The sequence below is a fragment of the Cinclus cinclus genome, chromosome 6, assembly GCF_963662255.1.
Source record: "Cinclus cinclus chromosome 6, bCinCin1.1, whole genome shotgun sequence".
NCBI classification, from domain to species: Eukaryota; Metazoa; Chordata; class Aves; order Passeriformes; family Cinclidae; genus Cinclus; species Cinclus cinclus.
Window position 1 is genome coordinate 17,566,829 of NC_085051.1, and position 16,318 is coordinate 17,583,146.

General features: G+C 41.5%; 1 protein-coding gene across 1 annotated transcript in view; it reads right to left on the reverse strand.

Annotated features, from left to right (window-relative positions):
• Nucleotides 1-2,471: 2,471 nt before the first annotated feature.
• The window catches only part of TSPAN4 (tetraspanin 4), a 181,063-nt gene continuing 167,216 nt past the window's right edge, over nucleotides 2,472-16,318 (reverse strand). The window contains exons 4-7 of the mRNA XM_062494480.1: nucleotides 14,305-14,406; nucleotides 7,524-7,655; nucleotides 5,420-5,503; nucleotides 2,472-2,540 (exon numbers count right to left, since the gene is read on the reverse strand). Coding sequence (XP_062350464.1) covers nucleotides 2,472-2,540; nucleotides 5,420-5,503; nucleotides 7,524-7,655; nucleotides 14,305-14,406 — 387 coding nt within the window. The remainder of the gene's footprint in view (nucleotides 2,541-5,419; nucleotides 5,504-7,523; nucleotides 7,656-14,304; nucleotides 14,407-16,318) is intronic.

Genomic DNA, 16,318 nt, shown 5'->3' on the forward strand with positions numbered 1-16,318 from the left:
ACCAAGGCAAGAACTAATGGTACAGCTAACCTAGAATTGTGTCTGTGCAGGTTAGAACAGAGTAGGAGAGGGAAGGAACAAACTTACACCATCTTTTGCTGAGCAGGACAGTCTGCAGGTCAGCCTGGGCTCAAGAATCAGAGAGCATGGAGACTTTGGCGATTGCAACACTACGAGTGAGCCTCTTGCTTGGAGTAGAGGGCACCTGTGAGTGTGGGCTACTTGCTCAGCTTGGATTTGTTGGGGCTTGTTTGCATGACAGTAAAATCCTTTAGTAGTGGGGAGGTTGCTGTGATAGTAATTGGAAAGCCACATAAAATGCACAACAGTAATTGTGCCACATAAAATGCACACATTATTTTTACCTTAGCCTGAACAGCTAAATTCCCCACGGGGGTAAAATTTTGGAAGATAATTGCTCTTTTAAACACCAACTGTCCTAAGCAATTTCCCAGAAAATATTAAGTAGCTCATGTCTGAGAGTGAGAAGGTCTGCAGGAAATCAGCAAAGAGACATAAAAAACCCCACCCAAATCTAACAAGTGAGAGTGAATCTTTCAAATAATGAAGGTCCAGAAAAGGGTTGGTTATGAATGTGAAGGAGATTGTTCAACAGGCTGTGGGTTGGCAACTCCAGCTTTGTGCTGGAAATTGCTTTTAAATCAAAGCATACAACATGTCACTCAGAGCTGAGAGCTGCTGTTGTATGCAGCGTAACTTTCTCTATGAGCTTGATGCAGACTTGATTCCGGTCTGCAGGAATGGCTGCACTCAGCTTCCTGGGATAACACAGCTCCACGATCAGCTCTCTGCTCTAAGTGACAGTGGCTGAGAGCTCCTCAAATGCTGGCTGAAGAGAGCAAGCCATCTGCATTGCTCTGTTTGCCTGTTCCCTGCTTTGTCCTTTCCCTGGGGGTGCTTTGGTTTCTCCCTGGCACACATGCACTACCTGGAGCTGTTTGCTGGCAGGGAATTATTTGTTTGAACAATAGGACACATCTGATTTTTAACTTCATCACCAGAAGATGTGCACAGGAGGGTACTACATCAATTACTTCAGTTATCAGTGAACGGCTGTTCCCTGGCTAAAGAAAGTTATGGTTTAGATTTCTGCATATCTCTGTGATTCAGTGATATTCCACAAAGTGTGGATTATATTCTAGCCAGGAGCTAGGTAAAGGAAAATGCATCTGAAAAAGAGCAGTGAGAAGTGACTCCAGTTCTAACAGAGACTGATGTGTCTTGGCTGCTGTCAGTGTGCAGCTGGGAGAAAAAAAAAGCTAAGCATAAAAGCATCTGAAGTCTTAATAACTCTCAGAAAAATGACTAATGTGTGAAAGATTTTTCCTCAGCAAGGCAAACTCTATCATACCTGCAGATGATATTACCCCAAAGTAAATTAATGAAATGGTGACATTCAGGGAAGGAACAGCTGACAGCTTTGTACACATCTTCAAGTGTGGAAATGAGTGATATTTTTTGGCAGACTTAGTAGAAGCAGGGATGATAAAAAATAAAACCATAGTAGACTGACAGAGAGAGCCCACTCACAAGTTGTTTACTGAAATGAAGATACAGCTGAAAGTAATTACTTGTTTCTCAGAGGTATAAGTGATAGTGCCTGGTACAAGAAATAATACTTGGTTTTTTTCAGTTGGAATGTAAAATAGGCTAGAAAGGTTTCCTCTTTCTGAGGTTAGATGCTGGGTATTTTCACCTCCTCTCAGAAAAGTATGTGTTTATGAATGTAATATGTATAACAGACGCAGTCACCCATCTATATGCCACTGGCAATTAGGAAGTGAGGCAGTGTCCAATATTGTTTTCCATTAACAGCCAGGATCTCGCTGTACAGATTCTGATTAAAAGCCTGACTTTGCAGCGCATAAGATTAAAAATACTCCTTTAAAACAATGTATTTCTGAAGATGATCCTCTCCTGGCTACAAAATCATCTTGAGACACTTGGAGGCAGGGCTGCTTGATCTTGACATTTTAGCTGTGTGCAAACTGTAGTAAAAGTACAATTGCATTCAGTGCTAGCTACTCTGTACCTTCTTGCTGAAGAACATTTATTTTCTATGTCCTTGCTTCCAGACTGAGAAATGTGGGAAGGCAGCCTGGCAGCTTTTGCAGAGGTTGCCTCAATGCCATCTTTTTCTAAATGGATTTGCAGTCAGCCCCTGGTAAGCAGCCTCTCTTGCCTTGCCACAGGCCATGGAAAAGGAACCATTGCTTTTCTGGTTTTCCTCTGTTTAAAGACAAGGCTGCTTCTTACCTGTGCCAGTTCAAGTACTGACTTTTTCTTTTCTTCCTCCTTCAGTAAAGTGGGGTGATTCACAAAATCTTCAGAAAGATAGCATTATACACAGTTTATAGTACAAAGGGGGGGAAAAAAGGTCAGATGAATGAGCATGAAGGAGATTTCTCCTGTGTCCTTTGAAGGAGAAGCAGAAAGATTGGGAATGGTATCTATGCACAGTAGGTGTCTGCCTTGACTACCTGACAATACATGGTCATTGCAAAGGTGAGTCCGAGAATCTAAGAGAAAAGAAACAACAAACAATTGTTTTTCAGTAAGTAAAAAATCCCTATTTATTGAAACAAGAAAAAAAGAGAAGAGCATGACATTAGTATTTTTCACACACAGGAGGCCATGTCCTATTCTGCTTTTCCTGCCTGTTCATGTCCTTGTTCTGTTTCTACAGTCTGTCTGCCTTTTGTCCTTATCTGTATTGCTGTCTTACAAAAGGACCAGTGAGAGCAGGGGAGAGTTGATTTCTCCATCAAGAGCAATCACTAGATACTGGGAAGAGGAATATTGAAAAAAAAATTTGATGTCTTTTGCTTAAAAATGTTTTATAGCAGCAATCCCCAGCTGTGTGGGTATTCTGTGGGTATCCCTGTAGCTGTTGTTTTGAAAGGCATTGGGTTAATCCCTGGCCCTACGGATGCTGTGGTTTACTTGACTGTACTTTACTTTTCCAAGTGTATGTGTGCACAGGTCCCTGTGGGGGAATCACTGGAGACTGAACATGCATTAATCATGGCCATCAATGCCTCATCAACAATGGATGTGTTTTTCTACTCTGCCTATTCAAGAGAAGCTGCAGGGAGGTGGGGGTTCCTCTCCCAGCCAAGCACTGACCTGTTGTGCTGCCTCTGGTAGATTACTTCATCAAAAGGGGATGGGGGAGGGAGAGAGTCTTATTTTCCTTCCAGCTGAGTACTTATATGAATGTACTAAGTGCTTCTTGTTACTTTCCCTTTGCAACACCAGTGTAAGAGTTGTCACTGAAATTAAGGTCTGCCAGGTAGAAAACGTTAGGGTATGAATTCTGTTTTAAGCACTTAATTTGACCACTTCAGACTTAGTCTTTACATGAGTAATGGTTCCTGTTAATGAGTATTTTGAAAGAATATATGAATACACACACACACATGCACCCACACGCATAAAGTTGTTAATCTCCCTCAAGTCTCACTCTTCTACAGTGAAATCAGATTATTAGGTTTTTGGTGTGCTGTTTATAGCAAGCACTGGTCTTTTGGAAGTATCCCTGAACTCTGCCTTCTGCTTCCTGGTGAAGGAACACCTTCGGGGACAGCTACGTAACAAAGCACTGGTGGCTAAATTTGGTTTATAATTTGAAGCATGCACGGCTGAGGAAGATTCTTCTGTTGAAGATTCTTCTGTTGCATGTGCTGTATGTTCTTCAAATTATGTCACTACATGATTCTATAAGATGCTTAACATGAAAAACTGTCACAAGCTATGGGCAAGAACAAAACTGAAACAGCAGCAAGAGAGGGAGCCCAGCTCATTTTAGGTGACAGTGCACAGAAACTTTTGTCATCAGGGAGAGTCAATCACACCAGGAAGCTGGAAGGCAGACTGAAAATCTGTTGTGTTCTGAGGTGTTTGCCCTGCACAGCATTTATTAGGAATATGATTTTGCATTTTTAAATTGTCTGAAGTGTTTCCTTCCATGCAAACCAGCAATGTCTTTCTGTCAGGACGATAGCATTGTATTAGACCTTTATTATATTTAAGGTATTTATGAGAAGGACTCTGACCATGAGCTACTGGGGGTTTTTAGTGTATCCTTTAAAGATACCCTAAATGCTGAATGGATGCTCAAAAGCTGGTTTGTTTTTTTTTTTAATTATGGTAATATATTAACAACAGTCATAAATTGTCTGACATATGATTTCTGCTTTTTTTCTCTAAGCATATCTGCTCACTATACTGGAACAAACCCCAAAACTCTCCTGAATTTGAGCCTGTGAGGCGGCAGGCATTTGCATTAATAAGTTGCAGCCAATACATGACATATGAGAGAGTAAGATATGTGCCATTCTGCCTAATCTGTCATTAGTGGGAATGTGAGTAGAACATTGATCCCAAGCTGTCTCTTGCTGCTGCTAGTGGCATACCAGCCAAAAAAACAAAACCAACAAACAAAAAACCAACAAACAAACAAAAAACCAAAAACAAACAAACAAAAATACACACACAAAAAAAACCACAACAAAAAAACACCAAAAACAAACCAAACCAAACGACCATGGCTTAATTTGCAGTTACATTGTGTTAATTAGCTTAGCAATGCCATGCTTTGTGCTTGCATGTTGAGTGTGAGAGGGGGAGCTGGCAACTAAAGCAAGATCTTCATTGAATTTAGACAAGGGACTTGGAACCAGCCTGAGCTCCCGCACAACTTTCACCTGTGTAGCCTGAGGCTGTGCCACTGGTGCTTAGACTGGCACAACCATAGCAGGTGGGGTTAAAGGCACAGGCAAGGTAAGAGACAAAGGGGTGGACAACAGATTCTTCTCTGACTAAAGTCACAGTGGAAAGAACTGCAACTCAAAAATCTGATAGGCAAGGCTATGCCAATCATACCCACAGAGTTTCCCTGCCATTAATAGCAAGGGAGCATAGGTTTATTGGCAGGGTTGACTAATTGGGCACCACATCCTGATTTGTAATTTACCCTGGGCCTGAGGGTTGAAGACTTAAGCTACCTCTAGATTACATTGAAGTTGGATATTTAACCTAAGTCCTCTCTGGAGAATAGCTGGACAAATACAAGTACCCTAAAGGCAGTTCGTCCTACTCTGACTGGAGTCTGGAGTCTAGTTTCCCCTCCCAAGTCCAGTTTCAGTCTTACATTAATCACTTGATAAAGTGCCAGCTCTTTGCAGTGCATCATAAACCACTGTGCAGTAGTCTTAGAGCTGTGTCTTATACACAGCATTTTAACTAAAGTAAAACATAAAATACTTAAATCTTGCAGAATTTTCCTCTACATCATGCAAAATTATTAAAATATGATGGAGCAGAGTATATATCTGAATCTATGGTTACTTGTTTATTTACAATTAGTTAGGATTAGAAAATTGATATTAAACTGTACCTGCACCATAGCTGTGCACAATCCAAAGATTCCCACTGCCAGTAAGTTTTCCTGGAGCCATATTTTCACAGTTTCGTAGCAAGGCTAAAAAAAAAAACAAAACAAAAAAACAAAAAAGCAACCAAACCAAGAATATTGTATTAGCCATAAATACAGCTCTACTCTCCTGGGAATATACACCCAGAGAAAAAATGCATCTGACCTAGCTGCTAGGTAGCCTGCATTATCATTTCAGTGCTGGAGCAACTACAATGTATTTTTGGGTTGAAGTTTGAACATGGAGTACTAATCCCAGTGACACAAAAAAGTGCACCTCCAAAATGCTGCAAGAGCCCTGCTCCACATAAAGTCAGCCAATAACTAAAAACATTGTGCTGGTTTTGGCTGGGATAGAGTTAATTCTCTTCATAGTGGTGGGTATGGGGCTGTGTTTTGGATTTGTCCTGAACACAAGGTTGATATTTTTGCTATCATTGAGCAGGGGTTACATAGAGAGGGATTTTTGGTTTCCCTATTGAACTTTATCTCAACCCACTCTTTTCTCACTTTTTACTTTCTGCTTGATCCCACTGGTGGGAAAGTGAGCAGGCAGTTGTGTGGGGCTTAGCAGCCAGCTGGAGTTGAACTACAACAAATAAAAAAGCACTGGGTTTGGGTCCTCTTTGCCCTCTAAAACCCAACCAGAAGCAGTTAGAACCTTATAATGAGGCTTTCATTTTCTCCATGTTTCGGGGAAATAAACACTTCTTACAATACATACAGACACATGAAACCCAACAGTCCCAGTGCAAGTGGCTCAGTAGCTGCTCCTGCTGGACATGAGCCCATTTCATGCCATTTTCCACCCTTTCAAACTGTAGTTCATTATTTTCTTCCTGCTTTAAATTCTGCAGTAGCTGTAGCCCTGTTTTACTGGTCCAGTTTCAGGGAGGGTGGAATTGGCCCAAGTGAAACCTTTCTTTAAATAATAATGTCTGTAAGACAGCCTTGTGCAAAAACAGTGCCACCCTGTCTTGTAAATGTTCATGGCCAAGAATCGTTCAGCCTTCAGTTTGGGGCTTTTACATATGTATAAAGAAAGAAATATTAATTCCCATTAGAAGCTAGAGGGTTAACCTGCACTGATTTTCTTGCTACCCTGAATAAAATAGAAGAAGAACTTTTCAGTCCTTAAATTAAAGAAACTACCTGGAGCTACTCAAGAAGTACAAGGAAGCTGTGTTTGATGTGAACTCAGCCTCTGTGAGTACCAATCCATGCATATAAAATCTCACTAGAAAGTGGCCAAGAGAGCTTTATTCATTGTCTTCACAAACCATTAGAACCAGCAAAACTTAAGTTATAATTCCACTTCATCAGGTGGCCTTACTCCACACCCCTCCTGTGTAATTGCACTACCTGTAATTAGCACAAAGAATTGCTGAGCTAATTTCAGAGACATATTTAGGGTCTGACTATCTATTCCAGAAAGATCTTGCTGAGGCCATTGTAGGGAAATTATCCCATGGAGTTTTGAATTTGATTACAGGCAATTGCAGAAACTCAATGAAAAAAAAAATGCTGCTGGTAACTCAGCAGAACAGCTCTCACTCTTCTGTGCAGTGGAAGCCCCTGAACAAGAGCTCCTGGTGGGAGAAGAGTGCTCAAGGCTTTCACAATCCTCTTGCCTCAGGACTTCCTGGGCTGTGATAAGCTATGGCTGCTGCTCCAGGCCCTGTGTGTACATGAACCATTTTCCTTTGTTGCTACCTGATCCCAGTAGGTGGGACACTAAAAAGGACATTCCTGCCATTTCCTAGCTGGATGTCACTAGTCTGCGCTGCAGATCAGTGCTGGAAAGGACCTGTCTGCAATGTGAAACAACAGCTTAGAGCCTACTTGAAAGGAAGCCAGCTCATAAAAATAACTAAATAGGGGGTTTCATTGGAGGTCAAAGGCCATAACTCAACCGAAGCCTTCTGAAAGCACCTGATGAAAGGTGAATTAGGACAGATGAATGAGGTGCACAGCTTAGCATCTGTGCAGCCCTGCAAATGACTACCTGCCTGCCCTTCTTCACCTGGGCTGCAAGGCAGCTGCTGCCATGTGCTGCAGAGCTACTCACCGCTTTCCACCAGGTCCCTGGGGAATGGAGCCCACAATTCTCACTGAATTCTAAGCAGCAGGAGTCTGGCACCCGGGTTGTGTTGTACACTTCAAACCAGTCCGTGTAGTTGGAGACTCCACAGCATCTGAACTGGAAAAAGATGAACCGAGGTGATACCGTAAGCATGATCCATCACTGACTTCCACCTGTTCTGACTTTGCCTCCTGGAGCTTGACACTCTGCGCATTTTGATTATACCAGCAGAGGCTTGAAATTTTAAAGAAATACAGCACTTCCTCAGTTTTACCCAAACAGACCCTTTTCTTCACTCTTTTATATTATGTTTTAAATATGGCCTTGTATGGAGCTGATGTTGAGGCAAGAAGCAAAGACTCCTATTTGCAGTGGGAGGATACAGCAGGAACTGAAACTGGACAACCTCAGGCAAGTACTGAGATTGAGTTATTGACTGACCAGAATTATGACAGCTGTTTGCAGCTTGTCAGGAAAAAAGATATAGGTAAGGCACCCAAGGGATGAAGACACTGGGATGTCTACAGCACACTACTTCTGGGATAATGACTGAAGTAAACAAAGTGAATTTGTCACTAAGCTGTTAATTACTCATCACCTTTGAAAGTTCTTGCCAGTCAGCAAAAGATACATTTTCTCCTCTTCTGTCTGTGGTGCAGCTCTTTAATGTCATCATCTGATGCTGCTCTAATAGCTGAGCCTTAAGTGTCTGCCTACAACGACACGGTGAGTCGAGATCACTGAGTTGTGAGCAGAGATCACAACACTGCTAAATTGGAAGGTCTGTTCGACTTTAGAAGTGGGATGAAAGGTACAGAGACACACAATGGTACAGGGAATGGCTCTGTGGCCATCTTCCCCTTGGGAATTGGTATATTCCTGTGATAGGAAATAAGCTAGGACTCATTACCATATAGATGTATACACCATCTGTCACCCCTATGCAAAAGTATGAATTTGTTGGTATTTAGACACTTCAGCACCAATGGGTAAAACAAGACAACACTGGGCTGCAGAACTGCTCTCTGCTATTCACAGTACCTCACACTTTTTCAGGGCTATGCCAGCCACCTACATAGTCCCCAGAATTACTTGCCAAGATCATATTTTTTTTTTAGATGCGATTTTATATAAGCCTGAAGAGTATTTTTTGCATCCCTATAGAGAGCATTTCTCTTGTTTCTGACAGATTCATAACCATGCAGACATCTGCACCACCAAGGCCAAAGACCTAATTGAGATCCTGATGTTTACACTGGCTTGAAGGAGAGTTTTCCTTTGTTATGTAATAGTTGTAGAGTTCACGCTGCAGTAGAGTTGCAGTGTTCAGGTCTTGTTGCACACACAAAATGTGCCACTCCAAACCCATAGAGGGCAGAGGTGTCACACGCTGCCTCATGCATCATATGCTTCAAGCACTCAGAAAGTACTCCTTAATGGAGACTTTTCTGTGCTCATAGCAGAATTTTTCTTCTGTCAAGGAAAAGTCAGAAAACTTTCCTGTACTAACATCTATCTCTCCAAGTTTCTGCTCTGAATTTTGATTCAGTCCGTGGCAGGACTCAATCCTCCACTTGCAAACATTTGATTTGTAAGTTTACAGGCTTCATTTTCTACAAACTGACACAAAACTAGAAAAAAAAAGTTTGTGCCTTTCTTTTATTTCCTGTATGTTCCTGCACAGAAAACAGGAAGTCCATGTGTAACAGGTCCCAAAAGTGGGTAGGAGCAGCCTGGAATACATGGCATGCATTTGAGGAAGGCTGGTTTATTTGGAAATCTAACAAGAAGAAGGTCTTGCAGGCTGTCATCATTAGAGTCAGGAGGCAGCTCTTTGATAGACAGTGAGAAGTGACAGCTTGTAAACAGCAAGCCTTAAAAATGTGGCTCATCTGTGATGTAGAGTGTGCAGTGGTAAGGGCTGAGACATTTGAGTGATGTTCTGGCCAAATACAAGTGACACAAGTTTGCATGAATCAGAACTAGACTCCTTCTCCCCATAATAATGCATGGCTGAAGGTGTCAGTCTGACAGACTAAGGAGATGAAGATGAAGCACAGGTTTTGTAGCCAAGAGCTCGCTAACAGGCTGAGGACAGCTGTGCCTATGGAGCCTGTGAAGCAGGAGGTGGCTAGGCCATGAGCTAGGATTGGGACTCCAAGGAGTAAAAACTCCTGGTAAACCACAAGGTGATAATAGGAAGGGATGCAGTTGCAAAGATGAGCTGCAGCTGAACACAAACTGCCTGCCCACACAGATTCTCTGTACAAGAACACAGCAGACACAGCAATAGGAGAATGGGCTAAGAGAAGTTCAAGGTATAAATAAAGGACTTAACACAGGATCAGTGGTCTTGGGACTGGAGGAAATAATGTCTGTAACTACAGCTGGAAGAAATTTCTTTGGAAGACAAAGGATGAGCAATGGGATTAAGCAGTGGATGATCCATAGCCCTACTTAAGAGGAGGTGATGAATACAGCAGAGTTCTAACACCACAGACACCTGAGAAATCAAAAGCAAATGAGGGAACACTGCTCAGTGAAGGCCAAGTCCTGTGACTGGTATCTCTAGGGAGCAGGGGCACTGATCCATGGTCAAAGATGCAGGAACAAGGACGCAAGCAGCAATGGGATTGAAATGGGTCACCAGTTCAGATTCAGCAAAGAGCTCCAGCTAGAAGCCAGAAAGGCAGATAAGCTCAGAACTCAATAACTCAGAGACTTCACTATGGATGTCCAAGTAGAAAAAAGAGAGTGCAGGAGTGATTTTGGATCATGTGACAAGCAACTGATTTATCCCAGGTTGATGCAGCTGAGCAGCCAAATTGTTGAGGGAGATGGGTCAAATTTCTTCTCAGTTACAGTGGTCTAAATAAACATGAAAAGGCATTACACAGCAGCAAAAGTGAGCTGAATTTGCTCCCTTTAGTGAAGCTAAAAGGTTTTCTGCATGCCTCTCGAATTACTGCTCGGTTAGTTAAAAGTAGAAGTGCTCAAATATTGATCACAAAGATGTTGGGGATGAAGCAACATTTTAAAAATTAATGTCTGCTTCTCATTTTCTAATGATCTCCACGTGTGACTTTAACCAGTCCTGGTGGGTAAGGAGTTTAATGCAGTTCAGGGTAACTTACTTCCTGAACTATCAGAATTTTAGTCATGTTTGAGAATCATTTTGTAAGCTTTCATAGTCTTCGGTCACGACACACAGAATTCATCTGCTTGTGTTTCTGATCCTTTTAAGGTTTGAAACGCTATTGAGAAAGGCTAGGAGTTTGGTTAGCTGAAAGTATTAAAAAGAAATCAATAGAATGTTCTGATTTGAAACAGCTCCCTGACCTAGAGGCTTACTGGGACTGCAAAATGAGTCCACTGCCTTTCCTCTCACACACTTTGCAGGTTTGCAGCTTAACCCAACTCCTTTATTGGTAACTTGAACACCTCAGGCATCAGCCAAAACTGCAACTTCCTCTTAAAAGACAGGCACTGTTTTTTCCTTGTTTCCAGTTTCTTGGAAACGGTAGGCTTCTGTTAAAAAGAGGAAAACCATTTCTCAAGGCACAAAGGCTTCTGAAAAGAAAACCTTCCTCAAAAGGTGCTCAGGCCTTTCACACTTAGAGAGACGCCTAAGTCACCTCTGTCACTGTGTGCACTGGGCATCCACACTCCCAGTCAAAACTTCCCCTCTGATTTGTGACTGGCCAGTCCCACAAAAGTCAAAGGCCGTCTAAATTTGGTTCCTTGGAAAAACTTTTTCCTCCTTTTTACAGCCAAAGCTGCCATACACAGTAGTAACTAATGAATGCAGGATGGGGATGGTTTCTACCTAAGTAAATCTTGGGAGAAATTAACAACTATGCCAGAGTGCCTAAGCTACAGCTTTAACCACTGCTGAGGCTCTGAAAAATACTTTTACAAAGAAAAGAGTGCAAATGCAGAGGGGACAAAGGGCTCATTATGATTTCTGTCCAGTCATGTTTTTTAACATGGCACTTTTAAAAAGTTTTTTTTTGTGATGCTGCTGTTTTCCATCCATATACAGACACAGCCCATGGCTTAATCAGTGACTGATGTCTCCCATGAGGAAAAACACTGACCTGTATGGCAACGTGGTTGCTCTTCTGTGGGTTTTGTTGAGAGCCTTAGGAGACAGGATGCAAACAGCAAGCCTGGGCTGGGACTTCCCTTGCAGAAAATTCCCTTGTATCTCCCTAGTCCTCCAATCAGTGATTACACTCTACTGATTAAGGATGTAAGAGATAATGATTATTACACAAAACCCCCCCAAGTTGGCATTTAGATAGCTCTATTCAACTGCAAAATGTTTTACATAATTACCCATAATGGGATTGTCTTTGCTGCACCTCTGCAATAGTCTATTCCCACATAGTTTTGAAAGATACATTTGAGAACCAATTATGCAGAGTGGCAAAAATGGATCTGTGGGAGCTCTTAGCTGTTCTCCTCAGCACTCAGCATGGGGAGCACAATGACTCTGACACTGTGGTACTGCCAAGCTGGCACAAGGTAATTTCACAGTGGCCATGAAAGAGTGATATCATATCCCCTGGCTTCACACTGCCCTGGGATGGCATTTTTTTGTCATCTTTTGAGCTCCCAGAAGTTAGCTAACATGAGTTTAATCTGAAGCTTGTAAGGCACTCTTTAAACCATAATGGGTTTCAAGACCAAAGGAACTATCAGGACAAATGATTGATCTGCATCACTACAGAAACCACAGACTATTGAGTCCTGCCTCAAACCTAAGCTGGTCACTGAACACGACCATTTCCTTCAAGCAAAAAGCCAGGTCTTATTCTTTATAGAAAAACAATCTACTGTGCTGCTGTACAATGGCATCCTACCACCAGATAAGTTTAACTTTTTAGCTCCTGGATCAATTACAGAGCCCTTTTATCTCATCAACCTTTTCTCCTTCCGGCTCTCTTTTTAAGGACTGCAGTCACATCACTACTTTACCTGTTTATATATTTAAAATTTCTCACCATAATGGCACTTTCCAAAATGCTTGTTATTCTTTTACATCTTTTCTGAATCCAATCAACTTGTGAAGAGTTTGAAAAAATGTGACTATGTTAACTAGCCATATCGTATATTGTTAAACCTATTTTACACAAAGGGGAGCAGAAGTATGGTGTTTATATCCCATAATAGTCCATAGTCCCATAGTCCTCCAAAAACTGTTTTTCCCCCCACCTTTGCTATATGCTTTTAAGAATTCTTGGGCTGTTGCTAAAAGCAGATTAATATGTACACAAACATTTTAATATTAGTAGTTTTTACTACACATAATTAAGTTACTGTATAAGAGTAAGCTTTCTAATAGTGTTGGATATAAGCAACGATATTAAAAATTTTATCTGTATTTCTCATTGTTTACTCTCGGGCTAGCATCACAAAATGCATTTCTCTTGTCAGGTAATTGATGCCTTCTCATATTTGTTGTATTGGAAAAAGGAAAAAGTATTGGAAGAGGAAATTATTAACAATATTGCAAGATGCTGAGGCCTTTTAAAAGTAACTGAAATAAATTTTCACATGATGTTGTTGGGATGTAGGGCTGGAAGTGGCTTGTTTGCTGGACCTGAGCTGTTTGTCTTTCACACACAAGAGTGTTGTAGGCAACCTACTGCACTCAACACAGAGAGGTCCTGCAGACCCAAAGATCTGGAGTTTGGCACAAGAAGTTTGGCCAATCAGTTCTTTTGCTCTGTTAGATATCTCAGATTTTTAATTTCTCAGATTATTTCTTTGCAGCCTGTTGCTCCTGTTACCTTATATTGTCCATAAGAGGAGACTTTGGGAGCACTGGGAGAGGTTATTGTCTTTGATCCACTCAAGACATCAGGCAAGACTAAACCCCTCCTCTCTGTACCACACTTGCATCTCTGGAGGAGATACTGAGAAAGATGCAAGATTTTTTGAGTGAAGCCAAGACAGTGCAAGTGCTTCTGCCTAAAGCAGAAGAAAAACTGGAGCACTTTTCCATTCAAGAAGCAGAGAACATGAAATCAGAAAGACCACCCCCAGGAGAACTGACTGAACGGAACATGAAACAAGAAGTACAGAGCTAATAAACCTGAACGTCAGTGATGGTGTTTCCTCAGACAAGGACTGGAGGAGGGAGCCAGCTACAATGTTCACCAGTGCTTAGCAGATGAACACTTGCAGAGGGCTGTCAGAGGGTCAGGACAAAGGAACAGCAGTGACAACACAGCAAAAAGCATTCCCAGTCCACCTGTGATGGAGGATGATTGAATTCTGCTGGGGAAAATGTACTGACTGTAGGAGGAGGTTGCAAACACCATGGTCATTTTCATTTTTATTCACTAGTGGGAACAATAGTAGCAGTGAAAGGAGACAGGACAGAAATGAGAAAGTGGTTGAAAAGGTTCTTTGTTATTGCCCTTCATCCCAACATAAGCCACTCCTTTGAATTTAAAGAGAGGGTACTGCTTGTTTCCTGTCTGACCAGCTCCTTCACCCTCCACATAGCACAGAACTGCATGATATTTAGGCATCAACATAACCTTCTAAAAGGAATAAGTTATTTCCTGTCAAAGGAGAAATAAATAAAAATTACCGCTTGTTACAAGAAGCAGACAGTTCAGTTGCTAATGTGCTGACTGGGTGGGAGAAAGAGAATGGCTTGGGATTTAGAGGTTTGATTAGGTTCACACCCAGAACATGCTGTTACAGAACCCAGAAGGTGAAGAGAAGGAGGTAAAAGAGAGCTCAGACTTACATCTGTTTGAATGATGCTCCATGCATTCGTGAGGCCAATATTTCCATCTGTCCCATACAAGTGAAGTCCTTTCTTCAGATCCCGCTGAGCATACTTGTCAATCTAAAATCAACAACAAAAGGCACAGAAATCAAAATTTGCTGAGTATCACATTTCAGAATCAAAGTGCACAGAGCATGGAGATGCTGGACAATGGTCCTATACTGAAATGAAGAGAAGCTTAACCAGCACTTTGTAAATAACATGAGGAGCTCCTCTTCTGAGTTTATGTTCCTGTTTCCCATCACAGAAACCTTTAATACATATTTTCCCTTCTCACATAACTACCAAACTACTACAGGGAGACTGGATGCAGTTTAACCACTCATTTTTGCAAATAAGCCTATCTATGAAAACATTCATCTACACACAGCATTTCCTTTTAGCTTAGTATCTTTAATTGTGACTGAGTGCATTAATGTGTACTCTTCCATACTGGAAAACAGACAGACATGGTGTGTTCCCTAGTGATTGCCCCTCTGGAACTCCTCATTCCAATGGGGGTGTGTCTAAAATGATGTAACCAATACTAATTTGGAGTTAACAGAGGCAGCAAAGGTATTCTGCTTCTGCCATACACTTGGGCTTTATTTCTGCTTTGTGCAGTCAGAATTGTTTTCTGACTGCAGCTGCAAAAAAGGTGGACGCAAAGAATCTTGCACAGTGTAAAAGAGGAATTTTTCAACCCACATCATAATTATTATGGGGAAAATATAAAGTTCCTCAACAATATGACTATAAAAATACTATGACCTCCAAAGCTCACCACGTCCAGGAAACCTCTGCTGTAAGTGCAAAAGATAGCACTTATCTGTCCAGTTCTTTTGTTTCCTTCCTGACAGTTTACCAGCATCACGTTGAGCCAGTAATAAAAGAGCTTTGTGGCAGCACAAGAAACAGCACAAGTTAAGATTAAATACAACTTAATCTCAGCACCTTAACTATCATGCAAGGCCTTTCTCACAGATTCCTTTCTTGAAGAGTAGGTGCTGGGATCCCCCTGTAATTATCATGTAAGCTGCTTTTGGCTTAACACAGATTATACAGTCATTGGTACATTAATTAGAAGAGAACACCAAAGCTGAAAGCTGTCATTAAATTTGGAATTAGTTGAGAAAATTACAGGCAATAAATTATAAACTTGTATGTGTTGGGGATTCCTAGCATTCATTTAAGAATTAGATTGAACTGTGTTTCAGCTCTGCATTTACCCTCAGCTCCCTGTGTCTCAACTGGACCTGCTGTGGTCTCCAGCAGAACTATGAATTAGGATGGAAGGGCATGGTTGTGATGCCAGTCTCAGAGAGGCTTGGAAATTTAGTTAATGTCCTACAGAGGCAGTGAGGTAAATTAATTGTTGAAAAACTCATTCAGAAACTGACAGAGGTGAAGAGGAACAGGGTAACTAAGGGCAGGTGGGGACAGAAATCCAGCTAGGCGATCTGTTACCTTGAAGTTGAAAGAGAAAGGTTTATTTTGAATATTAATTTATCTCACCTGAGAATATCTGCCCTGTAGAGTGAGACAGCTACACACCAGCCTTAAGTTCATATCAGCACTAATATGGAACAAGGGAGAGAACAACAATTCTTATCTGAAGGGTAAATGCCATGTTAACAAAAGGATACAAAATGCAAAGTTTGCATTTCCTCACTCAAGTTTTGTTTTGCAATCTTGACATCCTATTTGAGGTGGATACTAACATCATGGTAATTTATTAACATTCATAGAAGATCAAAGATTTGTTAGTCCATGTGTGCTTTAACATGGTCTCAAAAGTTTGTGTCACCAAGCATTCCTGCTCTTCCCAGAGAAGCCTCACTAGCAAGCTTTCATTTTGCCTCAGCAAGTTGCAAGTCTTCTCTTCCTCATAAAATTGACCACTCCTCCTGCACAAAGAGTTCAAGAGTGCCTTTATACTGGGAACACAGCTGGAGTCAGATTTCCATATTTCAGACACTGTGTAACCAGCAGA